At 40.8% G+C, this 27645-nt stretch overlaps 1 protein-coding gene across 9 annotated transcripts in view; it reads left to right on the forward strand.

The window, feature by feature from the left end:
- The window catches only part of LOC138751791 (rho GTPase-activating protein 21-like), a 228084-nt gene that overhangs the window by 178978 nt on the left and 21461 nt on the right, over positions 1 to 27645 (forward strand). For all 9 annotated transcript variants that reach the window (XM_069914578.1, XM_069914584.1, XM_069914583.1 and 6 more), the window contains 8 exons: positions 484 to 548; positions 8514 to 8650; positions 11024 to 11166; positions 18205 to 18360; positions 18457 to 18535; positions 26913 to 26986; positions 27083 to 27172; positions 27502 to 27627. In XM_069914578.1, coding sequence (XP_069770679.1) covers positions 484 to 548; positions 8514 to 8650; positions 11024 to 11166; positions 18205 to 18360; positions 18457 to 18535; positions 26913 to 26986; positions 27083 to 27172; positions 27502 to 27627 — 870 coding nt within the window. The remainder of the gene's footprint in view (positions 1 to 483; positions 549 to 8513; positions 8651 to 11023; positions 11167 to 18204; positions 18361 to 18456; positions 18536 to 26912; positions 26987 to 27082; positions 27173 to 27501; positions 27628 to 27645) is intronic.

Here is a 27645-nt window from a genome sequence, read left to right on the forward strand (position 1 = left end):
TGTTGTCTTGTCCAACTGCATGTTGGCTTGGTGCTTTCATTTACTGTGGAGTTTCAAATGGGAATGAAACAATGTAATGAACATTGAACATTCCACTTCTGCTTTTATGGTGGAGAACAGATATCTAGTAAAGAAGCTGTACTTTGTTTGTAGGGGGGCATAGTTAGTATAGCGGTTAATAGTGCCAGTGACCTGGGTCTGAATCCAGCGCTGTTTGCAAGGAATTTGTACATTCTTCCCATGTCTGTGTCGTTTCTTCCAGGTGCTTCATTTTTCTTCTGTCCTTCAAAACGTACTTGATTTGTAGGTTAATTGGGATATTTGGGTGATGTGCTTATGGGCCAGAAGAACCTGTTACTGTAGTGTATGTCTAAATTTAAACATACAGTAATAAATATTTAATTTAAATGTAGTATTATGACTTATATATTTATAGCACATGGTGTATATAATCTTTTTAAAAAATATATTTTTAACTTGTAGGATACAGGAGTTACAAGCAGAGATTTAATTAGCCGGAAAATTAAAGAGTACAGTACCATGATGAAGTAAGTGCAGTAGTCTTGATTTCATTGTCCAATTTTCAATGGTTATGTTTTTGTAAAATAGAATGACTTTTGTTTTGCAATTTAAGTGTTACAGAACTAAGTTATCCCCAGGCTGCTAAACATTTGGGTTCAGAACTATTACTCTATTAAATAGATCACAAGATATTGGAGCAGAAATAGGCCTATTGGCCCATCAAGTATGTCTGCCATTCTAATCATGAGCTGATCCATCCTCCACTCAGCCCAACTCCACAGCTTTTTCCATGTAATCTTGATGCCATGACTAATCACATACCTGTCAATCTCTGCCTTAAATGCACCCAACAGCCTAACTTCGATCCTCTGACTAAAGTAATTTTTCCACATCTGTTTTAAATTGATGCCTTTTATCCTGAAGTTATGTCCTCTTACTATGGGAAAAATCATTGCCACATCTACTCTGTCCAAGTTTTTTAGCATTCAAAATGCTCTATGGAGTCCTCCCTCATCCTCTGTACTCCAATGAGTACAGTCCAAGAGCCAACAATTGTTCCTCATATGCTAACCCTTTCATTCCTGGTATCATTCTAGTAAATCTTCTCTGAACCCTCTCCAACACCAGCACATCTTTTCTCAAATAAGGTCCCCAAAACTGCACACAATACTCCAAGTGAGGTCTCACTAGTGCTTTATAGCATCTCAGCATTACATCCGGTCATGTTGCGAAGAGTATCAAGTTCGGTGGGTTCACAGTGGGTTCAGTGAGTCTGGACACAAGTGTTATAATCACACGAAAGTTTAATTAACACACAGGAGACCGACAGGGGAAAATGTCAACTGGTACTTGATTACTATATTACTTAAACAATAAAGACATTGACATCAGACCTACGTTTGACTCCGATACCAGTGGCCGCCTATACTCTACATGCTCATACTTGAGAACACACTCAACAGACAGGGACTTCCACACACATACCCAGTTCCCTAAACCAACATGGGTGTGGATCTTTGCAAATACTGATCTATCGCAGTATGACGGTTCAGTTTCAATGTAGTGCGCACCGTACTGCAACATTTTCACGAAGACAACAGTTCAGCCCTGTATCCCTGTTACAGTTTGTCAAATACAACATACAACATAATACAGCATAAACCATGTAAATTTTAACAAATTTCCAGTCATATGTACAGATGGACGTAAGTCGCATAGGTCGCAAGTTGGGGAGTACCCGTATACACAAATGCTTGCCTGTGCTGGACAAGGCACATAAAATTCAATGACAATGCCTCACCGTTTCGCCCCAACCAAATGGTCATTGTTTTCCCGATGAAACTGAGAGTTGCTCCCCAGTGTCAGAGGGGAGGGGAAGTAAAGAAACTTGTCTGATCACCGACTCGCATGCCTGGTTTCTCCGGTTTAGCTGGCAATTGTGTGCACCTTTCCACCACCATCTGTGAGAAGGCAGTGCAAGGTCATCCATGAGGTGCCAGAGCCCTCTCTTGGCTCTCCTTGCCCTCATGCTTGGGCACTCCCTAAGCACAGAGCCTAGATGCCCATCGCTGTGATATCCCATGGTGAAGCAGAGGGCATACATCCAGGGTGCACCTGGAGTGCCCCATTTTTCTGGGCTGTCATCTGACACCAAGATGCCGATCCTGTTCATGTTCTCTTTAAATGAGTGCCACAAATGCTTATGTTGGTTCCCTGTAATGATAACCAGGAGGAGTCAGGACTGAAAGTTGGCCAATTAGTCATTTTAAATTATACTATGAGGTATTTGTTTCTATTAATGGAAGGGCTGGTGAAAGACTGTCATTGCTGAGTGATAACGAAATCTATACAATATTTCCTACTAGTATGTGATTTGTAGCATTGCAACTATGATCATAACTAACATTGTAATTGTAAACTGTAACTCCAATTCCCTGAGTTTGTTTAGAGACATTATTACCACAGCTCCGCAGCCTATTAAAAAGAGGGAAAAAAAACAAAGGGTCCATTACAAAAACTGCAGTTGGAATGTGCGTAACAAAATGTCCAACTATGATGTTTCCATGGCAACAGCTGTTCTATATCTGCTTGAAAGTTCAGTCCATAATAAGTGACAACTGTTCCTTGCTGGTTAAACAGGATGGTGTGGGCAGAAAAGTTGTGACGACCAGTGGGGTAATTGCAGCTGCATATTGCTTTGACGAGGGCTTTGCCCTACAGGGTTGTCTTCCATACCGTCAACTGGTCTTTCTCCTACAGGGTGCGTGGGTGGAATTTTATTCACTTCTTCTTGGAGAGTTTGTTAGTGTGATAATGTCTTAATGGCATTTCTCCCGGGAACGCAACTCACCGAGTGCTTCCCGGTGCCTGAGCATCTACCTCCCCCTTTCTGAGCGGACATTGTGGCTGCTGCACCCATACCCTAGTGGACTCCTTGAGGTCCTGAAGGTCAACTTCATCTAACTTTTGCTGTTCCAATGTGGACAAATGTCTAGAAAATGGGGACACCCCCTTGTGTAATGTAGCATTAATTGAGATGGTCGACCGCTTCTTGCAGCACGCTGAGCTACCCCTCGAGTGTGTTGTCAGGTGTCGCTATGCATATCTTTTGTTTGAGGAGACCATTCATGTGCTCTATTAATCCGGATGCATGTGGGAGGTAGGGGACGTGCAGAGATACCAGCCTCTGTCACCTTAACTCCAGTAAAGTGTGAGCCCTGATCATGAAGGTACCTCCCATGGTGTTCCATAAATGGAGGAAAGGTATTTCAGCTCACAAATGGTAATGTCCTGGTTGGCCCATTCGCAGGGCACCGCCACCAGGATATCAGAGTAGGTATCTACCATCATCAGTATACATGCTTTTTTCTTTTGGCATGGAAGAGGGCCAACATAGTCTATTTGCCAAATTTGGCCCACTCCCGTGCCATGCCAACTGTGCCCCGGTGACCCCATCGGCTAACCCCACAACTTAACTGCTGGCATGTGGGGCAATTATCTATCGCCATCCACTCCTGAATTAATGCCACCCCTAAGCCATCTGCCCATTGTCGCATTCCATTGGATCCCAGGTGACCGCTCTTCCTGAGGGGGCCATGTTGTCGGAGCACTGGAGTCTACATCGTTAAATTGGATGGAGGCTGTGCAGATTTGAGCTTCAAGGTCCATGGCGGCATTGTGGATGACCTCTGCTGTAGCCCTGTTGGATGTGGGTATCCACATGGTGGACCATGAGCACCCACTGCCCAGCCTGCCCTCAGATGTTTCTCCAGTGCTACTGACTCCATAGTGGCCGATTGTGGATCTCCCACCTCGTGTTGTGCCAACGAGCTATCCACACCACGTGCTACCAGACCCTTTCCCGCAGCCAATTCTGTGAGCTGGCTGGATCTCCCCACCCACTCTCAAGTTAGGGTCTTACCAGTGCCTGGGTGTAGTGCCACTGCTCGCCATAGCTGCCTCCCATTCTTCCAACAACTGGAGCAGTCTGTGACCATATTTGTTGTTCTTCTTCCTTGGTGAAGGAGTTGAACAGCTGACCCCAGGATATAGGAGAGGGATTGATGGTGGGTACTTAGGACAGGGGATCATGACTCTCAGGAAGGGACATGACTTTCTCATGCAGCCTACTGACTTCTTCTGGCCCTGCCTCTGCCCATTCAGCAATGTACCAATGCCACTTAACAATGGAGGAATACTGGTTTTGTCCATCCTTGTGGGTGGCATTGGAGGATTTAATGCATGATGGGGAGATGAGGCCGGAGAATAACAGTCTCATTGGCTGTTTGGTGCTCCTTAGTGAGGAGGGCCAAATAGCATGCCAGGAGCTGGTGTTCAAAGGGGGTGTTGCAAGAGGCTGGCTCGGGTAGGATTATCGCCCAGAAGCCAAATGGAACTCTGCAGCCATTGATTTTCTGCCAGAGACTCCATTTGACTGTTGTGGTGGTGGCTGACATCTGGAATTCACTGGTGGCAATGCCTGCTCCTTGGGTTGTTTTGCCATTTTGAAAGCTATCTGCTGTTCAAGGCCCCAGTGAAAGGTGGTCTTCCTGGAGACAGCATATAGCAGGCGCAGCAGCATGGTGAGATGTAGCCCAAAAGGCCAACAAAACTTTGTGTTTCAGACTTGGTGGTGGACACTGCTGTATGGAGAATTTTATTTTGTGCCATCTCCAGGATATCCCTTTGGCCTGTGTGCCACTGGATCCCCAGGAAGAGGACTGTCTGGCTGGGACCCTGTACTTTCTCCCAATTAATAGCCCAGCCATGATCGCAGAACCCAGAAATGAAGAAGTCCAGTGCCTATGCAATTGGCCCCTCCATGAGTCCCTGGATCATGATATTATCGATGTGGTGGCTTTCATCGATATCGGGTGTGGGGGAAGAAGAGCAATATTTTTTTAATTGCAAGCTATTAACCCGTGGCAGAGGGTGGGACTGTGGACATACCCCTGGGGTAGGTGGCAAAAGGTGAATTGCATTCCACCCCAGGTGAAGGCAAACTGATCCTGGGAGTCGGGGCTTAAGGGGATGGAAAGAATGCATTGGCAAGGTCAACCACAGTATACCAGTGTTTGTTGTCCCTACTCATGATATCCTTCACCAATGAGACAACATCAGAAATGGTCGCAGCGAGGGGTGGGGGTGAAATGTATTTAATTTCTGATAGTTAATAGTCATGTGCCACAAGCCATTCTTCTTGTGGACGGGCCAGACTGCACTGTTGTAGGGGTTCTCAGTGGGTCTGATCACCCCCTCGTGGAGGAAGGCATCAATCGCTTCCACAATCTCATCGTTGCCCCCCGGCACCCAATATAGACTACCTGGAAGGGAATCCATTTGGCTGCCCCGATGTGAATGGTTGCCCGTGCAACCTCAAATGTAAATTTTCCATTACTGTTGAGCAGTGACTGCCTTTTGAGTACATTCATTCTGAGAATGCACTTGGAGGCTGCTACCAGGACGAAAATGGGGATGCTTGTTGCTGATGGAGAGGCAGAAAGTGACATCCTTAGCAGGGATGATGGAACCCCCACCCATACCCATATTGACTTCAGGACCCCTCCACCTCTCGGGATTCCTAGAATAATTGTATGCTTCACTCCCATGTCAACCAGCGCCATCCAGCGCTAGGTATTTCCCTTTTCCCAGTGGATGGCCACTGGGATAAATGGCCTCAGGCCACCAGGGTGGGACAGGACTACTGAACAGATTCACCAGGGTCCCTGACCGCATTTTTCCACGCAGCTGGGTGTGTCTTGTGCAGCAGGATCCCTTGATTATCTATTTCCTGCCACATCAATATCTCCACCCTGAGGGCAGCAGGGTTCACCTCAGATGGGGGAGGAGCAAAGGCTGGGTGGTGGCGGGTGTTTGCACAGTTTTTTTTTCTGCATTATTCCTGTTACATGGTGAACATGGCAGCGGTGGAGATGTCATGTATGTGGGCATAATACGTTGTTGTGAAAAAAAGGGAATACATCCTTGCCATTCTTGCCTTCACTGTGCTTTGTCTCCACATGGTGAACCTGTGTGGGTATCCCCTTTGTGGGTGCTCCCTGTTCCAAATATTCCTCCAAAAGGGCAATGGCTTTCCAGACAGTTTTGTTACCTGCCAGTCCCATCAAGGGCAAGACCACCCCTATGACATCAGGGCGAACGGTGAAGACTAGATGACCCCCCCAAGGCAGGGGTTACCCTGACTTCCTCAGGGAGGTTCTGCTTGGGAGCCCTGCCATAGAGGCTAGCGATAAGGGCCCATTCCCTAATAACCCACGTGCTATCACTAACAGTGTGCTACTGTGGACAGCATATCAGAACCCATTCTAAAAGCATGGGGAACCTGAGCCGCATCAACCTGATCCCACAATGAGGTCCCCTCCTCGATCTCTTCAGGAGGTACTACCCAAAGTTCTAGCCTCTAGGTGGGAAAGACAATTATGTAAAGCGCCCATCCCACAGCCAGAGTAGCCAGGCGAGATGCTTGCCCGACTTCTGGCAGTCAGTCCAGTCCAGCCAATTCCTTGGCAGAGTACTCCCTGGTACTGTCTACGACCTCGCACCAGCCCCTCGCCCATTGCTCAGACCCTCACCATTCTCCCAATTCTGGAAGGACGTTGGGGGGTCCTCATGATGGGTCCGGGTCTGTGTGGTCACCGGTGGGGCTTGCAAGGTGTCCGAGACATGGGGTGGGAGGGTGCGCATAATCGGTCTCAGCCTAATCGAAGTCATCATTGTCTAGCCACACATCCCCATATCCTGACCATGCATCATCCTCCTCCCTGTGCGTAGTGATCGAATGATTGTTCTAATCTTGACAGGGTCGATCTGCCAGCCAGATTGACGAGCTGTCTGAAGTTGCCATGCTTTGACCAGATGGCAGGCAGCTTCAGTGTACTTAGCCTCTAAGCTGCTGATAGGCGCCCTGGCAGCATCCAATGCCTCCCGGAGAAACCTACCCTGGAGTGTTAATGATTCTATATGCTCATTCTTCTGGGTGCCCTGACTGCTTAAATCCGACGTTATACCCATTGGCATCTCAGTAGAGATAGTAGTAGCTATAGGACTCCCCCTGGTCCTGGGAAACCCCGATTTCTCCAGAAGGGAGACCAAGTGTTGCCCTATCTTCACTGGAGACCAACCTTTCGACCCAGTCGACTGGTAAACAGCTGAACCCCTGACGGTTATGAGTCCACCCGGAGATTTTATAATCAAGCAATTTTATAATCCGACCCTGGGATTCCTGTCTCCTCCTGCAGGTACACAATCACACACAGGATGCCCATACACACACTTGTTAGTATGATCTCCCACATGGTTAAAACTCCACGTGTGGCCAGCCAAAACTCTTTGAACCCTGCTTGCAGCGCCATTTGTCGTGTTGGGAAGAGTATCAGGTTTGATGGGTTCACAGAAAGACGAGTCTGAACACAAGTGTTGCAATCACATGTAAATCTAATGAACAGACAGGAGACAAATAGGGGAGAAATCAAAGGGTACTCGATCACTATACAACTTAAACAATGATGTATACATTGACATCGGACCTAGGTTGGACGATAAAAGCAGTGGCTGGCTATACCACATACACACACACACACACACACACACACACACACAAGGAGCCAACAGCAAGGTGTGAACTAATGGTAGCCAAAGTCCAACCTTCATTGACTGGTGATATGACTTCTGAATAAGTGTCACACAGGGAGGACACGTGAACACCTGCAATCCACAATATTCCAGACAGGCAGGGAGATGACGTTTTCCTCCACAATGCACATATAACACACCACTGCTCTGATATGCTATTCCTCTAGAAATGAATCCCAACACTGCATTTACCTTCTTCACCACTGACTCAAGCTGGAGATTAACCTTTGGGGTATCCTGCACGAGGATTCCCAAGATCTTTTTCACCTCGAAATTTTTCATTTTATCCCCTTCTAAATAATAGTCTTCTATTTCTTCTACCAAAGAACACTTTCCAACATTGTATTTCATCTGCCACCTCGTTGCCCATTCTCCTAATCTATTCAAGTCTCTCTTCAGCCTTTCAGTATCCTGAGCACCACACCACCTCTTTTGGTATCATCTGAAAATCTATTTCATGATCCATATCATACATATATATATATATATATATATATATATACAACCTGCACTGGTAACTGGTAGCTGACCAGAATAGGATCCCTTTATTCCTGCCGATCAGCCAGTGTTCTTCCCATGTTAGTATCCTTCCTTTAATTCCATGAGCTCTCATCTTGTTTAGCAGCCTTATGTTTGGCACCTTGTCAAAGTCCAAATACACCATTGGAGGTTTTAAATAATTGGAGCCATAGACGTCACGGATATTGTTGCACATTTAAATTAATGCACAATACTGAAAAACAAAAAAAGTGTAAACTTCCATATAAAGAGATTTGTTAAATAATGTATAGTACATGTGCAATAATTCCTATTCTTCTCACTGGATTATATTTTTTCAGTACCTCTGGCAGCAAGTCAGAACCATCTCCTAAAACACCGCGGCAGACTCTCAGTATTAGACAGACCTTCTTGGGATCCAAAACTGATCCAAAGAGCCCGCATTCTCCAAAGCAAGAGCTGGAAAGAAAACTTCTAAGTATGTATCATTGTATTAATCATCTCAAATGCTTGCTTTTGAAATAAATTGTATTGGATAAATTTTGTAGAAGTTGGCTTCACTTAAATGGATATTATTGTCTACACTATTTAAGTAGGTAGAAATTGATTCACTTATCCAGTTAACCAAATAATTTTTGCAATTTTTAGCATGTTTTACTACTTTGGTCATTTTCTGTGTTCACACAATTTTCCATTGCAAAATAATCTAGACAAATGGACCACATCAAATTGGGTGCATGGATAAAAAATATATATTTTTAAAGCTTGTTAATAGTTGAAATAGAACACTTAATTTTTATAAAAACTTGATTAAAATGTGATTGCTGAATTAGTCTCCTATTTAACAAAATAAATATATGTAGAAGCATTGGAAAAAATGCAAAATAGATTTGCATCAGTGAGACTAGCATACTGGAACATGATCTTTTATCCAGAACCCTTGGGACCAGACACTTTTCAGATGAAAATAAAAATAATAATATTGACGCCAGTAAGTTAAGTAATTGTGCTGGATAGGGAAGGCGGGGAGGTAGTGCTTTTACAACTCCCCATAGCTCAGCCATTCTTCCCCGGCTTGAAATTGTAGCAAGAGCTGGAGCGATGGCTCCTTTCACGGCATATTTACCATAGCTCCACGTGCTCCCGCTTGAAAAGATTTGAACAGATGTTTGCCATTTGTAGGGGCTAACGTTCATGCGAATGCTGATCTTTCTGACTAGAAGGCACTTTCAAATCTTGTGTGAGAATCAAGCAACTGGCATGGTGTCGTGCTGCCTGTGTTGCCCTGTTTGGCGGTAGGACTGTTGTTGCTGCTTGTGCTCCCGGGCTCGCCTGCAGCCATGGGCACGTGGGTGCAACGAGCCTTCCACCACCAAGCCATGTTGGATGTAAACAGCAAATATCACTTCATGTGGAAGCCTGACAATGGAAGCATCATCTTCGAGGTAGAAGTGGAAACCAAGGCCTACATTTGACTGAGGATCTCCCCAACGGGATCCATGGCTCAGTCCAATATGGTCATTGGAGGAGTTGCAAATGGGCACCCTTATCTCAAAGTAAGGATGGACAGGTGCAGGCATGATTGTTTGGCTGAAACGGCTTCTTCCAGTGTATTCCGTTTCATTAACAGAGGTTTCTGTCTAAGCAGTTTCTCTTTAATTGAATAAACAGCTATAATCTCATGCTCACTGAAAAATGCACATTGTTCCATGCCACCACATGGTGATGGACAAGATTGGGTTTCATCAGGTGCCAAACATGAGCTTTGTGTGCAGACGACATCCAAGGAAAAAATGTTTGGGTTTCAGAATTTCAGATAAAAGATTATGTATCTGTAATTGGAAAAGACCAAAAACAGACAGTGTCTCACTTCTAGAAAGGGAAAGGCTGAGTATGACTTGATAACACACTAATAAGTTAATGAAATGAATATAAAGACTAGACAATATGCAGGGTCTTGCACTTAAATAAATAAGATCTTGCACTTTGACATAGCATCTTGAATGTGAACCATACCAGGCATGTCACAACAATATTGAATTGGATTTTAAGTGACCTGAACCAAGTAATGCCACATTAGCATAGATGAGCAAAAACTCAAGCAGTGTTGAGTTTTGACGGCTATCCTATAGCAGAGTGAAGAGGCTGAGGGGTGGTAGTGGAGGCGGGAAGTTTGTAGAGCTTAGTTCCATGGTAGCTCAAGGCACAGCTGCATGGAAAGGAGCATTTAAAATAAGAACTGTGCATTAAGCTAGAATTGAAGGACTGCAGGTACTTTTAAGGCATGGAAGTGTGTAGAGATGCAGTTGGGTGAGGCAGCAGAGTTTGATACTAGGGATTGGTTATTCATTCTGCTAAATTATGCATTCAACAGAAGGTTAGATTAGTGCATAAAGAGTGAGATATAGAAAGTTAGATGATGCGGAGTAGAAGTGTGCTCATAAACGACCATTTTCCCATTGAACTGAATGGCTTGCTTTGTCACAGACAATGTAATTCCAGTAGTTTAAATCTGGCACACTACTAACAAGGTAAGTTTAATAATTTGCAAACTCACACATAAAACTATCCAAATCATTAATGTATGCCAGATTTTAGCATTTGGGAACATTTGAAAATAATTTTTATATTGATCTAAGAGATGCTGATGACCTGGCAATTTTCCAGGTTAAAATTGATTATGTTTTACTTAAGTGCTCACTTGAAACTATTAATTATAAACATTGTTTATAAGTTGGAATCAATATTAGTTGCAAAATACTTCATCTAAAATATTATTAATGGCACAATACTTAAGTGAAATCATTTTTGCTACATGTTCATAACAATGGGAAATTATTTTACCATTCAGATGACACAAGCCCACCAAAAGACAAGGGAACATGGCGACGAGGTATTCCTAGCATAATGAGAAAAACCTTTGAAAAGAAACCAGGTCCTGGAGTAACATTTGGTGTGAGGCTAGATGATTGTCCACCCGCTCTTCACAATAAGGTATGTGGAATTCAGTAGAAAATGTTGTGCAAACACAGTTGGTATTTTATTTTATTAACAAGTCTTCCACAAAAGAGAATATTTTGTGTATGATCCCTCTTAAAACAGTCTCACTAACATAATTTTCCCAAAACATTTCTTACCAGGCTTCAGTGTAAGCCTGGTCCTAAAGGACCTGCATTATTAACTTTCACGCTAAATCCCATAAAAGCAACGCATTATGTTAATTATTGAGATTTAATCATTGGGCTTATCTTAAATTCCAATAATTTGCATTCCTTTACTAATTTATTGTGCATTTTATTGTTTTTCCCTATTTTAGACACATTTCCCATACAATTTCCCATCAATTCAGAAGGCCTATAGGATGCTAGGCTTCATTAATAGGGGGATTGTGTTCAAGAGTTGAGGGGTCATGTTGCAACTCTACAAATCTCTGTTGAGACCACACTTACAATATTGTTGTTCAGTTCTGGTTACCTCATTATAGGAAGGATATGAAAGCAATGGAGAGGGTGCAGAGGAGATTTACCAGGATATTGCCTGGATTGAAAAATATGTTTGTGAGACAAGGTTAGCAGAGCTAGGGCATTTCTCTTTAAAGCAAAGAAGAGAAGAGATTTAATAGAGACCACAAGATTGTGAGAGGCATAGATAAGGTGGACAGCCAGTGCCGATTTCCCAGGGCAGGAATAGCAAATACCAGGGGTCATCTCTACAAAGTGAAGGGAGGAAAGTTTAGGGGAGACATCAGGGGTATGTTTTTTTTTTACAGAGAGTTATGGTTGCCTGGAATGCCTTGCCCAGGATGGTGGTGGAAACTGAAACATTAGGGGCATTTAAGAGACTCAGACAAGCACATAGATGAAAAAAAAAGGGTTATGAGTTAGGAAGGGTTTAATTTTATTTTAGTAGGAATATATAGGTCAGCACAACATTGAGGGCTGAAGGGCCTGTACTGTGCTGTAATATTCTAAATTCTAATTGCAGGTCTTGTAAGTGAATCCTTTATCTTGATGTTCTGAGTAATACTTCATTTATTTAGTTCAGAATAATGTTGTCCATTTCATGCATCTCAAAAACATTGGTTCTAAACACTTGCTCCGAGCATCTCCAAAATCTTGATATTTCATTTCTAAACAGAATTCCATTAAATAACCTATGGTTAATACTTAATTTTTTTTTTATAAATTGAGCTCTCCACTCTATTATATATTAGTATTTCAACCACTTCTCATGCAACCATTTTATAATTACATTAAGCTTCCTTACAACCCTATATTTCTAGTATTAAAACAATGGCCAATGTTACCAGGTGATTTTATTTTAAGTACAATGCATTTAAAACTTGATATTTTTGCTTGAAAATTTCAAAATCATAGTTATTACACAAAAGTCAGGCATTTCGCATGTAGGACATGCATTAAATGATACACATTGTCACTGCAATTGAGTTTCGTTTTTCTCTTTTTGATCAATAACAAGGGAGCATTCTTTTAACATTTCCATTAAACCAAAACCAATGTGATTTTGTTTAAATGGCCATGACCTGGTTCATGACTTAATTTGAATCCTCCTGCCATCTCTCAGCCAATGCCCTCTCTTAATCTCATACCAGACTTGCTATTTAATCCACCCCCCTTCACATCACTCTAACCTGTCTGTCTCACACACTTACACTGAGGCCCAACGTGAGCTCTGGGAACAGGACCTCATCTTCTTAATGCTATTTATTCAGGAAGAACCATCTTTAAGCTTGTTGGTGCATGCTTTCATGCTCTTAAGCCTTCTCCCCAATGCATAATGAATCTTTCAGTGTGTTGGGTGCCTTTCTGAGGAAACAGATGTAGATGGAGTCCATGGAGGGAAGGAAGTTATTATGTTCAAAGATACATACACTACATTTTATAGTTTCTTCCAATCTTTAGCAGAGCAGCTCCCATTCTAAGATGTGGTGCACCCAGTGAGTATACTTTTGATGAAGCACTTGTAGAAATTGTTGAGGAATGTTTGGGGGAGGTATGCCAAACTTCATAGTACAGGCCCTTTGGCCCATGATATTGTGTCGGTCTGAATATACCTACCACACCAAAAAAAACTAAACCTTCACCACTTCATAACCCTCTATTTTCCTTCATTTGTTGTATCTCTCTAAGAGTCTCTTAAATGCCCCTACTTTTCCAGCCTCCACCACCACCCCTGGCAATACATTTCAGGCACCCACAACTCGGTGTAAAAAGAAAACTTACCCCTGAACTTTCCTCTCTGAACTTTGTACAGATGTCTGCTGGTGTTTGCTACTCCCAGCCTGTGAAAAAAGTGCAGGCTGCCTGCCTCTCATAAACTTGTAGACCTCTATTAAGTTACCCCTCATCCTTCTTCACTCCAAGGGGAAAAGTCCAAGCTCTGCTAACCTTGCTTCATAAAACATATTATCTAATCCAGGCAACATCCTGGTAAATCTCCTCTTCACCCTCTCCATATCTTCCTGGAATGAGATGCCAGAACTAAACACAATATTCTAACAGTGGTCTCACCAGAAATTTCTAAAGCCGAAACATTACTTCATGACCCCCGAACTCAATCCCCCAACTAATGAACACCAATATACCATAGGCCTTCTTAACTATCCTATCAACCTGTAAGGCAACCTTTAAAGAGCTGTGGATTTGCCTCAAGGACCCTCTGTTCTTCCACACCGTGGTATCCTACCATTAACCATGTACTCTGCCTCAAGCTTGATCTTCCAAAATGATCACCTTGCACATAAACAGATTGAACTCCATGTGCCACTCTTCCACCCAACTCTGCATCCTGTCTATATTCCTGTTGTAACCTGCGACAACCTTCAGCACCATCCACAACACCTCCGACCTTCATATCATCCACCAACCTATTGACCCTCTACATCTAAGAAAGTAGACGCATTTCTCGATCATTGTGTCAGGTCATTGAAGATATTTATCCCTAAGAAATTGAAGCTATGTACTTTTTTGACTAATGTGCCACTTAAGTTGGTAGGTGTGTAGACTCTGCCTCCTTTCCTGAAGTTACTTATCACCTTCTTCATCTTACTGACATAGAGAGACTTTCTACTAGAGTTTCAATTTCTTATCTGTGTTCCAAGTCATCATTATTTGAGACTTGTTCCACAACTGTGGTATCATCGGTAAATTTGAAGATATAATTGGACAGGTATCTGGCTGCACAGTCATGGGAGTAAAAGGAATATAGTAGGGATCTGAGGAGCACTGGTATTAAGCATGACCATTTCTGTGATTGAAGTCTGTTGGACTGTAAGTCAAGGATCCAATTGCAGGGAGGAGAGGGCATTGAGGCCTCAATCCTAAATAATAGGAATGCATTTGCCAAAGACAATGGTACTAAAGGCAAAGCTGTAGTCTTTGAACAGTAGTCTAACACTAGATAATATTGGCATACAGGTGTTTTAATGTCGAGTGGAGAGCCAGGCAGATGGCATCATCTGTGGATCCATTGGGCCAGTAGGGAAATTGAAATGGGTCAAGGCTGGCTGTGAAACTGGAGTTGATGTGAGGCATGACCAGCCTCCCAAAGCTCTTCATGATGGTGAATGTCAAAGTCAACAGTCAGAAGTAATTTAAGCCTGTATTATGGTTTTCTTTAGAACTAGTAAGATGGCCTTCTTGAAGGAAGTAACATCTTTGGCTTGTTGTAGGGAGAAATTAGCAGCTATACATGGGTGTTTCCTTTCTTCAACTGCGCTTACCTTTAGTTCTTAAATTTCTTTTATGTTCTATTTCTCTTTCTTTAATTGCTCTAATTAATCCATCAAGCAATTGACTTAATTAACAGTTTAAACCTATTGCCAACCCCAGCCTCAGCCTGTTCGAATTAATATCTTAGTTATATCCATCCTTCCCCCACCAACTTAAAACCATCATATTTCCTTTCTTTTCATGTTCTGGTGAAGGGTGTTCAACCTGAAATGGAAATTATTTCTCTTTCCACTGATTCTTCCTAACCAGCTGAATGGTTCCAGATTTTTTTTGATTTTGTTTCACATTTTCAACATTCAGGGTTTTTTATTCAGCTGCAGTAGTCTGCAGGGAATGGGAACTTCTGAAGGACTTTTTGCTCACTTCATGCCATAAACTCTTGTCAGTCATGAAAGGGAAGCATTTGTTGTTATGCCACTTTAAATATGTCATGACGGGAAATGAGCAAAGCTCAAACAGAATTAAACTGCTTGTTAGAAGGAGAGCTCCTAGCAGGAGGTCATGCCTGACCAAGGAGAAAGCAGTAGGAAGGTCATTGGAATATAGTTCAAAGCCGCCAAAGCTGGCCACTCACACTTCTGAATATTTGTTGATTTACTGAGCTTTTAAACAGTGTTGGCAAAGGTGATGGTGTTTATGTGATTGAGCACATCAGCTTCAATGATTAACTAGACCCTAAAATATAAGTCTGATCCTGACATGCTTGGATTACAAACTAGAAATCTTTGCGGTATAGTTGGGAATGAAGTATAGGTATACTTGTCTATGGTACCATGTTATTGAAAGCAAAATAAGAAAACAGACCACTGAGCTGTGATTTTTCCAAATGACAAATTGTGAAAAGGAAGCACAATACAATAACTCCATGGACCTGAAAGAGTTTGAAATGTTTCAATCATTGGTAATTGCATAACTCAGATGTAGATTTCAAAAAAGCAATAAACTATTGCAGGGCTTGCACTTTGGTTGAAGGAATAAAAGGGCAAACTGTTATTTGGATGGAGAGAATATTCAGAGGTGCAAAGGAACTTGGTAGTCCTCGTGTTAAATGTTAACCTCCAGGTTGAGTCAGTGGTGAAGAAGGCAAATGCAATGTTGGCATTCACATCTAGAGGAATATGATATAAGAACAGGGATATGAAGTTGAGACTTTATATGGCACAGGTGAGTCCTCACTTGGAAAATGGGGTAGTTTTGTGCTCTTTATTTAAGATAGGATGTGCTGGCATTGGTGAGGATTCAGAGAAGATTCACAAGAATGATTCCTGGAATGAAGGGATTTGCATTTGACAGCTCTTGGACTGTACTCCTTGGAGTTCAGAAGAATGAGGTGAAACCTCAGAAGCATTTCAAATGTTGAAAGGCCCGGATGGAGTAGATGTAGCATAGATGTTTCCTATGGCAGGAGAGTCAAAGACAGAAGGGCACAACTTCAGGATTGAAGAGTTGCTACCGGTTGTGGAGACTAAGTTGTTGGGTGTATTTAAGGCAGAGATTCGTGGGTATCTGAGTAGTCAGGATATTAAAGGTTATGGGGAGCAGGCAGGGGAATGGGAGAATAGATCAGCTTTTGATGGAATGATAAAGCCAACTCGATGGCCCACTGTTACAGGCCCAGAGGACCCCAAAACCACCAGCAATAGAAATTCACCAAGACAAATGGTTACTTAAACAAAAGTAGTTTTTAATGTTCTTTAAATATAAAAACAGGATCAAACTTTAACTTTTTACTATTAACTTAACCTAACTTAACCCCCTTCTAATTCTAAGCGCACTTGGAGATAATGTGTATAAGTTCAGAAAAGTTCATTGATTCACAGTCCAATCTCACTTTTCACTCCTCCAAGTTCATTGGTATCAGACAATTCTTATACTGTGATTAGAATTTAACATTTATGAATTTTCATCAAGCTCTGGTGTTTAAAAGTAATGGGTTACTGCTCAGGAAGATTCTCTTTGGTTTCAGAGAGATTCGTAGCTCGTTGGACAGACGCAAACTGATTCCCTCATAGAAACATAGAAGATAGGAGCAGGAGTAGGTCATTCGACCCTTCGAGCCTGCTCCGCCATTCAACGAGATCATGGCTGATCTTAAAGTTCAGAACCCCGTCCCCGCCTTCTCTCCGTCACCTTTAATACCCTTATATTGAAGAAATAGATGTAATTCCCTCTTAAATATATTTAATGAACCTGCCTCTACTGCCCTCTGTGGCAATGAATTCCACCGATTCACCACCCTCTGGGTAAAGAAATTCCTCCTCATCTCGGTCCTAAATGGTTTGCCTATTATCCTCAAACCATGGCCCCGGGTTCTGGATTTTCCCATCATTGGAAACATCCCATCTGCATCCATTCTGTCCAGTCCTGCCAAAAATTTTATAGGTCTCTATGAGATCCCCTCTCAATCTTCTAAACTCCAGCGAGTACAATCCCAATTTGCGCAATCTTTCCTCATAAGTCGTTCCTGCCATTCCAGGTATCAGCCTGGTGAATCGCCTCTGCACTCCCTCCATTGCAAGAACATCCTTCCTTAGATAAGGTGACCAAAACTGCACACAATTAACCAAAACTGCACACAATTGACCAAAACTGCACACAATTCCCTCCAATCAGCTACTTCAGTGTCTTGCCGAAGAAACTTGCCCCATCAATGGGTTTTCCAAATGATAACCTCTTCCTCTGCAGGTCACCCCAGAGTTCCTTTTTGTTGCTCTTATTTCAGGTGAAATACTCTAGCCAACCATTTCCTCAAATATGGACCACATGGTCCTTCAACAGGCTGAATTCAGAACTCACAACCCATCTTCAAAATGGGGTTTCAACAAGCATCCAGCTTGCCATGCTGCAGAAACCAGTTCTCTCCCCCCTCCTCTCTTTCTCTGCTTGCAAAACCACATGGCCCCCTTAGGGGGCATTCAGACAGTTTAAGGAACCAGACCCAATCTTCTGAATCCATTCATCTGTCGCTTTCAAAACAGTAATTAATTGCTCGTAGCATATCCAATTAACACCTACTTGTGAAGTCTCTATAGGCATTCTTCAAAGTTTTTGCAAAGGCATTCGGAGCCTGGACTGTCTGACATGAGCAGAGCTCTGGCATTTTAAATGAGATCTGTTTTGTGAAGTGTTTCTGTTTGTTTGTGACCTACATTACTCCCACAATCTATATCCTTCAAAAACATATCCATATACAATATAAAATATGATATGATCTATCACACCACTTCTGTTCCTCTATCTAATGGACTTATTTCAAAGCTTCCCATCTTGTGTTTTATAGTATGTGCCATTTATAGTTGAGGTCTGCTGTAATTTGGTTGAAGAGAAAGGACTTGAGTACACTGGAATCTATCGAGTACCAGGCAATAATGCTGCTATATCAAGCCTGCAAGAAGAACTCAACAAAGGAGTGACTGATATTGACCTTTTGGATGATGTAAGTTTCCAAAACTTTTCAATTTTAGTATCTTTTTATTACTGTGAATGGAAATGAATGGAAATAAATTGTCCCCCGCAATTTTTCAAAACACAGAAATGGCGAGATCTGAATGTTATCAGTAGTTTACTGAAATCCTTCTTCCGAAAACTTCCAGAACCTCTCTTCACAAATGGTAATTATAGCTCTAATTGTTTTACTCCATCCTTTATCCTGATTAGACAGAAAACAGAATGGATATGATTTGTGACGTTTCATAAATTTTTATGTGAAATACCCTTAGTTAAAGCCTTGTATTGCAAGCCATTGCATTTAGCAGTTAATATATTTCCATTAACCTGGAAAATTTTCTTTAAATAACCTGGCCACAAAAAAAAGTAATTTAATGTAATATTTAATGCAGCTAATTAATCTAGTAGTTTTCAAACCTAGATTGTCTTGATAAAGTTAAGATAGTATGCCATATCAACAATGATCTCTGTCTTGAAGTGAGAAAGAGCTCTTTTGACCCTTATCCCTGCTTTACCAGAAGCCCATTAATTGTTATACTTTTGTAGAATTCCCTATAAGACTTGCCAATTTTATTTTACTTACAAGGATCAATCTAACTCATTTAAAAAGCTTGTTCATGACTTCAACAGATCACTGGGTACAGATATATTGGTTATAAGATTTAAAGTTATTGGATTTAATAAATAAATTGCATCCAGTATAAAGAATAGTCTGTTCCACATTCCCTGTAGACTTGTCCTCTGAAGGTGTGCAGTGCAAGTTTGTTTTTCCCAACTGCACCCTGTTGACTGCAGCTTCTATTCTTTCTTGATATGCTTGGTGTCTTTCTCTTAGCCCATACTTTTATCTGCATTCTTTCAAGACGTTGTATAATAGGCAGTCTTCTGACCAATTTTACCATTCCTTCTTAGAATCATAGTCTTAGATTTGTACAGTACGAAAATGGGTTCTTTGACTCACCATGTTTGGCCCACCATTACTCATCTACATAAATCACTTTTGACCCCACTAGTTCCATATCTTTCCAAGTCTTGCTTACTTAAATACCTGTTGTTACGGAGTCCAGAGGACCCCCAAAACCAGCAGCTATAGATATGCACCAAAACACAGGGTCACTTAAACAAAAATAGTTTTTAATTGTATTTGAACAAGAAAACAGAATTAAACTTTAACTTTTTACTTAACCTACCTAACTACTTAATCCCCCCTCTAATACGAAGCATAGGTGTGTGTAATGTATATTTAAGATTAGAAAAGTTCTTTGGATTACAGTCCAATCTCATTGGTTGCAGGCAATTCTTGTACTGTGCACATAAGTTAGCATTATCAAAGTTCACCAGTCTTTGGTGCTTAACAGGCAAATGGTTACCACTCAGGAGGGTTCTTGCTGGTTTTCAGAGAGAGATTCCTTTTCCAGGACACCTGCAACTGCTTCCTTCTCAATCAGTCTTGCTTACAAAACTTGTCCCCTTCAGGGTCATCCAGATGATCTTCTTTCCTTCAGATCCTTTCAGATTGCCATTCTTCTCCTTTGATTAGGCAGCCTTCCAAAGTTTGCCAGCTTGTCCCTCTGGAGCGAATTTCTGTCTCTTTCCTCTTTGTTTCACACCCTCCCTCTCTGAGAGCAAAACTCTTCTCCTCTGCAAAGATCACATGCTCTCCCAGGCAAGCTGCTGTCTATACTTCGTTGCATTCTGCAAAAATCCTGCAAATATTCTGTGTTTTAAAATGTGTGTGTGAAAGCTGCTTTAACAATTCCTCCCAAACCACCTCTAATTACTCTGTCACACTGTCTAAATGTCTCTTCAACATAGTGATTGTATCTGACTCTACCATCTTCCCTCAGTTCAAGTTCTTGATGACAACCACTCCCTATTGAAAGAAAATCCCAATCAAATAACTTTAGGAGTCTTTTCTCTCTTCCCTTGTTTGTTGATATATCTATCAGAGGAAAAACAAAATCTAACAATCTACCTTCTGTGACTCTTAAAATTTTATATACCTCTTTTGTGTCACCTCTCTGCCTCCTTTACTCAAGGAAAAACAAACCCAGTCTACCCAATTTTTTCAAATGAAAGTCCCTTGCTGTCCATGGTCTGACAATAGTCTCATGCACTGTCAGAGTGAGGCCACATGAAAATTGGAGGAACAACACATCATCTTTTATCTGGGCACCTTCCAACCAGATGGCATTAACATTGATTTCTCAAATTTCCATTAAAGGCCACTCTCCATCTTCCCCCTGTCTCTTTTCCTTAAAATATATATATTTATGTATGTGTGCTTAGGTTTTATTCTGACCCTTTCCAGTTTTTTGCTTATACCTTGAAGAAGGGCTCAGGCCCAAAATGTTGGTAATATATCTTTACTTCCTATGGATGCTACGAGACTGAGTTCCTCCAGCATTTCTCTATGTTTTTACTTTTATGAGACGTCCAATGTCTGGGTGAATCATCTATACATCACATTCTCTCTAGCAAAATATAATGTTTTTCGTTTTTAACTGTATTTTTCTCAATACCCTGTACTGCAGGTTCTCCCCGGCTTGTGACCTATGTGACTTGCGTCCATCTGCACATCCTACCAAATTTTTTGAAATATATATATATATACAAGAAAAATATAAAATTTACGCAGTTTATGTTGTATTTGACAAATTGTAACAGAGATACTGGGCATGTAAGAGCCAAAATGTACATACTTACTTTGTTAGTCAGCGTCCCTGGGTCCATAGACACTGCGCGTGGCCATCTCGATTCCTGTGTGCATGTGCATGTCTTTGGTCGGCGCGTGAATAGTGGGTTAACATATTGGAGTTCAGTTGGGGCACGAATTTCAGGGCCCTTAACACTTGTGTATGCGCCAAGCGAACTCCAATACGCAAAACTACTGCACATGCGCTGACGGAAGACTCATGCATGCGCACAGGAATCAAGATGGCTACACCCAGCCTATGGACTCCAGGACACGACGAACAAAGTAAGTACACACATTTTGGTTCTGACATGCCCTGTATCGCTGTTATAGTTTGTCAAATATAATATTTAATTTAAAAGTTTGCTTTAAGACTTTGGTACTCCATGCATGCAGGCAAAAGTTTGATTTATGTTCATTTTGAGTTACGACTAATACTTCGGTCCCAATTACGGTCATAAGTCGGGAGTACCTGTACTTAACTTATTCTGATACTATTCCCAACACTATGCTGTATTTATTTGTTTATTTTTCATTGAGAGAGGCAAGTATAAAAATTGCAGGGGCCCTGCCAGATATATTTAACATATCCTTAGGCATGGATAAGGTGCCAGAGGCTTGGAGAATAGCTCATGTTGTTCCTTTGTTTTTAAAAAAATCCTCCAAAATAATCCAGAAATTTCTAGGCTGAATTATTGGAAGACGATCTAAGAGACTGGATTATATGTATTTGGATAGACAGGGACTGATTAGAGATATTCAACATGGCTTTGTGTCTAATAGGTTGTATTTAACTAATCTTATTGTGTTTTTCGAGGAGGTTACCAGGAACATTATAGGTTTTGTCTACATGGACTTCAGCAAGGTCTTTAGACATAGATACAGCACAGTAACAGGCCCTTTTAGTCCATGAGCCCGTGCCGCCCAATCACACCCCAATTGACCTACAACTGCCCTGTACATTTTGAACAATGGGAGAAAACCAGAGCCCCTGAGAGAAACCCATGCAGACACAGGAAGAACGTACAGCTCCTTACAGCACCGAATTTGAGTCCCATCCCGATCGCTGGTGCTACAACATTGTTGCGCTAACTGCTACACTAACCACGTCGCATGGGAGGTTAATCAGGAAGGTTCAGTCACTTGTTGTTCATGTTGAGGTAGTAAATTGAATTCGACATTGGCTTTACAGGAGAAGCCAGAGAGTTGTGATGGATGATTACTTCTCACACTGGAAGCCTGTGACTAATGGTGCAGGGACCATTGTTGTCTGTATCAATGATCTGGATGATGATGGTAAATTGGATAATCAAGTTTGCAGATGGCATAAAGATTGAGGTGCAGTGGACGAGAAAGGCTTTCAAAGCTTGCAGAGGGATCAGGACCGGTTCACAAAGTGAGTTGAAAAATAGCAGATGGATTGTAATGCAAACAATATGAAACGTTCCATTTTGAAAGGACAGACCAAGCTAGGGCACATACACAGTAAAGGGTCGGGCACTGAGGAGCGCGGAAAGCAGAGGGATCTGAGAAGACAGATACATAATTCCCTGAAAGCAGCATCAGATTGGGTGGAAAAGAGAGTTTTTTGGAAATTTTAAATCAAAGTAGTAAGGAGTAGGCGATGCGATGTTATGATGAAGTTGTATAAGACATTAGTGAGGCTAAATTGGGAGGACTGTTTGGAGTTTTGGTCACCTAACCACAGGAAAATATCAATAAGATTGAAAGAGTGCAGAGGAGATTTACAACTGAGTTACAGGGATAGTTTAAACAGGTTTGAACTTTATTCCCTGGACCATAGAAGAATGAGAGGAAATTTGATTGAAGTGCATAAAAGTATAAGCCAGATTGGACTAGATTAGAATTAGATAAAATAGGGGAAAAGATACCTGAACACATATTATATAAATGGGATGAAAAATTGGTACAACATAGAAGTTCTCCAGTATTACATCATCTACTCAATATTTGGAAAAAGATTCATGTAGAAAGGAATAAAACAAATTATCAATTACCAAAACTAATATTGATGCAAAATAAGTTACTCCCTTTTACAATAGATAACCTTTCCTTTAGAGAATGGGAGAAAAAAGGGATCAAAAGAATAGAAAATTGTTTTTCAGGAAATAGATTATTATCCTTTGAACAAATGAAAGATAAATACAATATAACTCAAGATACAGTGCTGGCATATTACCAATTGAGATCCTACTTGAAGGACAAATTAGGAAGCAGTCTAAGTTTACCAGAGGGAAGTAACTTTGAATATGTGATTACAGATACAATGATGATCAAAAGATTTATAACAAATATGTATATTAAACTGCAAGAAAAGGAGAATGAGGAAACAAATGGTAAAACTAAACAAAAATGGGAACAAGATTTAAATATAAAGATAAAAAAGGAAACATGGGAGAAGTTATGTTCTGGAACTATGAGAAATACAATAAATACGAGGTTACGTATGATACAATATAACTGGATACACAGGCTATACATTACACCTCAAAAGTTAAATAAATGGGACCCAACAGTATCTGATAGATGTTTTTGATGTAAAAAAGAAATGGGAACATCAATTCATGCAATCTGGACATGTGAGAAAGTAGAAAAATTTTGGGAAGATCTAAACCAAATATTAAATAAAATTACAGAAAACAATATACCAAAGAATCCAGAGATCTTCCTCCTAACATAAAAAACAAAGAATTTGGAATTAATTTGGATGGTGCACAAAAAAGATTTGTTAAGATAGCTCTAGCCGTAGCAAAAAAATGTATTACGTCAACCTGGAAATTGGAAGAGAATTTGAAAATACAACAATGGTATATAGAAATGAATAAATGTATTCCATTAGAAAAAATAACATATAGTTTAAGAAATAATATTGAAATATTTGAACAAATATGGGAGCCTTACATGAAACACAATAGAGAAAACCTACCGGGGACATTCATTACCTAAATTAACGAAAGGAGAAGGAAATGAAAAGAATTGACTCAGTGGAATTTCTTGTTTATTTTTATTGAATGACAACATTGTTTGACTGGTTTAATGTATCCTAGATTTTGTACTTTAAATGGACGGGGGGTGGGGGGGAGGTAGGGAAAGTGGGATGGGAGGGGGGGGAGAAAATGGCACTGTATATATTTGAAAAGGAAAAAGTATGTATCATGGTTAATGTGGCTTATGGTGTGAAAAATAAAAAAAATTTTTAAAAAAAGTACATAAAAGTATGATGGGTATAGATGGAGTAAATGCAAGCAGGCTTTTTTTCCCACTGAGGTTAGGTGAAATAAAAACTAGAAGATATGGGTTAAGGGAGAAAGGGGAACATTAGGGGGAACTTCTTCATACAGAGAGTGATGCGAGTGTGGAGCAAGGTACCAGCTGAATTGGTAAATTCAGGCTCAATTTGGTCAGGTACATGGATTGAAGTAGTATGGGGTGGGGGGGGGGGGGAATTTAGTCCAGGTGCAAATCAGTGGGACTAGGCAGAGTAAGTGTTTAGCACAGACGAGGAGAAGGGCTGAAAGGTCTGTTTCCGCGCTATAGTATTCTCTGGTTCTAATTGCACTACCTGTTATATGCGTTGAATTTCTGGATAGCATGAAAAATTAGGATTTTTATTGTAGCTTGGAACAAATGACAAAACAAAGTTAGTCAATTAACTGTCAATACCATTGTAAGTACAGCCCTGTCCATTACAGCTGCTATAATCAAACAAAAGGATTCTTCAGAAAATAGGCTGAAGCCTTGACAAAGAACTTCCATTTATATAAGCCAGAATATTTATCATCTATCTTATGTATTTATTGTCTCTTTTTAATTTAATTCAATTTTACTTTTATTCCTTTTCTTTATAAGTACTTGATTGCAGCAAATGAGAATTTTGGGCATATGTACATTATTCAATATATATGCCACCGTGACAGAGGTGCACCAAAGAAAAGGTACAAGGACTGCCTAAAGAAATCTCTTGGTGCCTGCCACATTGACCACTGCCAGTGGGCTGATAACGCCTCAAACCGTGCATCTTGGTGCCTCACAGTTTGGCGGGCAGCAACCTCCTTTGAAGAAGACCGCAGAGCCCACCTCACTGACAAAAGGCAAAGGAGGAAAAACCCAACACCCAACCCCAACCAACCAATTTTCCCCTGCAACCGCTGCAATCGTGTCTGCCTGTCCCGCATCGGACTTGTCAGCCACAAACGAGCCTGCAGCTGACGTGGACTTTTTACCCCCTCCATAAATCTTCGTCCGCGAAGCCAAGCCAAAGAAGATGCCAGTGAGCTCATTATTATTATCATCTACTTTTATAGCCTTTCCTGTTTATCCTGTTGTTTACAGTTTGATTGGATCGTTCTGTGATTGAACACTAAATGATACAAATCATTTCCAATCGTTTGTAGATGAAAGACACTTCATTAGGTAGAGAGAGAAGCTCAACTGAGTAGTTGCTATTGTCCTAAGTGACTAATACATAACTCGGTGAAATTAACAGGGCTACTGTGTCCGCAATTCCTTTTGGAACTGCAGGTGCAGGTGTTCAGTTGTCCAAAGTCAATTAAGTCATAAACCTAATCCATGGGTGCAGCACATCCAGGATATCTTTGAAGTTCTAGGGGGCATAAATTGTCAGTGTGCCCCATATGAATTCCAACAGTCTTAGGATTATCTAACTGAAATCAAGAGACCATATCCTTGATCCTGTGCCAGCTATTGTTCTGTTTTGCTTTGTTGTACTATTTGTTAATTAAATTAATTAAAAAGCATAAATATTTACTTCAATTTTAGTACATTTTAAAAGTCTCTGTCAAAGAACTCAGGGTTCTGGCCCACAATGTTAACCATTTTTTTCTCCCATTGATGCTCCTTGCCCCACTGACTTCCTTCAGCAGAATATGCTCAGCTTCATGTTCCAGCATCTCTAGTCTCCTATGTGTCTTCATTGAAGAACTCAACAGGTTTCCAAGCTGGCAAATGCTGCCCCTAGCTTTGCTGCCTGTGAAAGCCTGTTGGGAGTAATTCAGAGGCAGTGCAGTTACTGTTTAGATGATACCACTATATTCGAGTGGGCAGAGGGCCAGCATTGATCCAGGCAAATACAAGGACCACCAGCAGTGATTCTTGGCAGTGTACCATTCATAAAAAGAATAACAGTAGCCAGACACAGAATGTGATGCAAGATGAAACCTTCATGCAGTGAGCATCTGAACAGTAGTATAATTAGATTTCATCTTGTCCAACTTTGTCCAATTTTGTCTGGAAAATTCACATCTTCTGTTCTCACACTGCTGTGAGGATCTCCTGCTCCAGTTTCTTTGGCTGATTTGATTTACTTCCAACAACAACAAAAAAACACAATAATCCTTGTTCTCCATTTGTCTTTAGCCAGTTGAGTTTTCTTCGTATTTATCTTTACTGGGTCTACTTGGTGCTATGCTTCATCATCTATTCCTTTGACATTATTGGCAGTCATCTTCACCCAGCATCTGGAATTGAGCACATTGGTCCATGTTTGACAACACTGTGTGTGCTTCTCGCAGAATCCAAAGTCATGAACAAATTAGTTGGGCAAGGACTACATAAACACACTTTGTTAACTGGTCTAATATTTTTGCTTGATTGAGATTGCATTTTAGGAATAATTGACAAGATTGAGGTTGCCCTATTGTTTGTGGGCAGCTCATATATTGTTAGTTTTCTGTAGATGCCATTAATCTTAGCTGTATTGGAATAGGTTAGTGTAGAGCTAGTCTCCTGATTCCAATGTTGTGGAAGTCTTGAATAATAATTCCTTATGTAGCTATTGTATTAAACAAATGATTTGTGTGTTTCAGACAAATATGCTAATTTCATAGACGCCAACAGAAAAGAAGATTCAGTGGATAGACTCAGAACTTTAAAAAGATTGGTAATCCTTATTCATGACCAGAATAACTTTACACATGGTTGTCATTAAACTGTGCTGCTTTATGTTAAAATTGTTTTTGATTATAAAACACTTCAGATCCGAGATTTGCCCGATCATCACTACGAAACATTAAAATTCCTCTCCGCACATCTGAAGACAGTAGCAGAAAACTCTGAGAAAAATAAGGTATCGCTTTTCCAGTTCAGTTAATGCTTTGAGTTATGCGTGTGCATATTTTTTTTTAAATACTAAAATTAGGATGATAAAAATAAACAATTATGAACATAAACAGGAAGTATGATGTCCTAAATATTAATTTTCCTCTATTTGTGTTTTCTATTGTTGAATATAGTTTCCAGATCTATCATTATAATTTCTGTTCTTAATTAAACATGTCCTGTAATAGTTAACAATGTTGTTTATCAATAATGTCAAATAAGAAATAAGAGTGCTCTGTTTTCTGGAACCTTCAAAAGTTTGTTCTTTTTATAAATCTGAAACTGTTGTGTCCTTAGATGGAACCTAGAAATTTGGCCATTGTATTTGGTCCAACTCTTGTCAGAACATCGGAAGATAACATGATGCACATGGTTACTCACATGCCAGATCAATACAAAATAGTGGAAACTCTTATACAACATGTAAGTTTATTTTCCATT

This window comes from Narcine bancroftii, chromosome 1 (assembly GCF_036971445.1).
Source record: "Narcine bancroftii isolate sNarBan1 chromosome 1, sNarBan1.hap1, whole genome shotgun sequence".
Lineage (NCBI taxonomy): Eukaryota > Metazoa > Chordata > Chondrichthyes > Torpediniformes > Narcinidae > Narcine > Narcine bancroftii.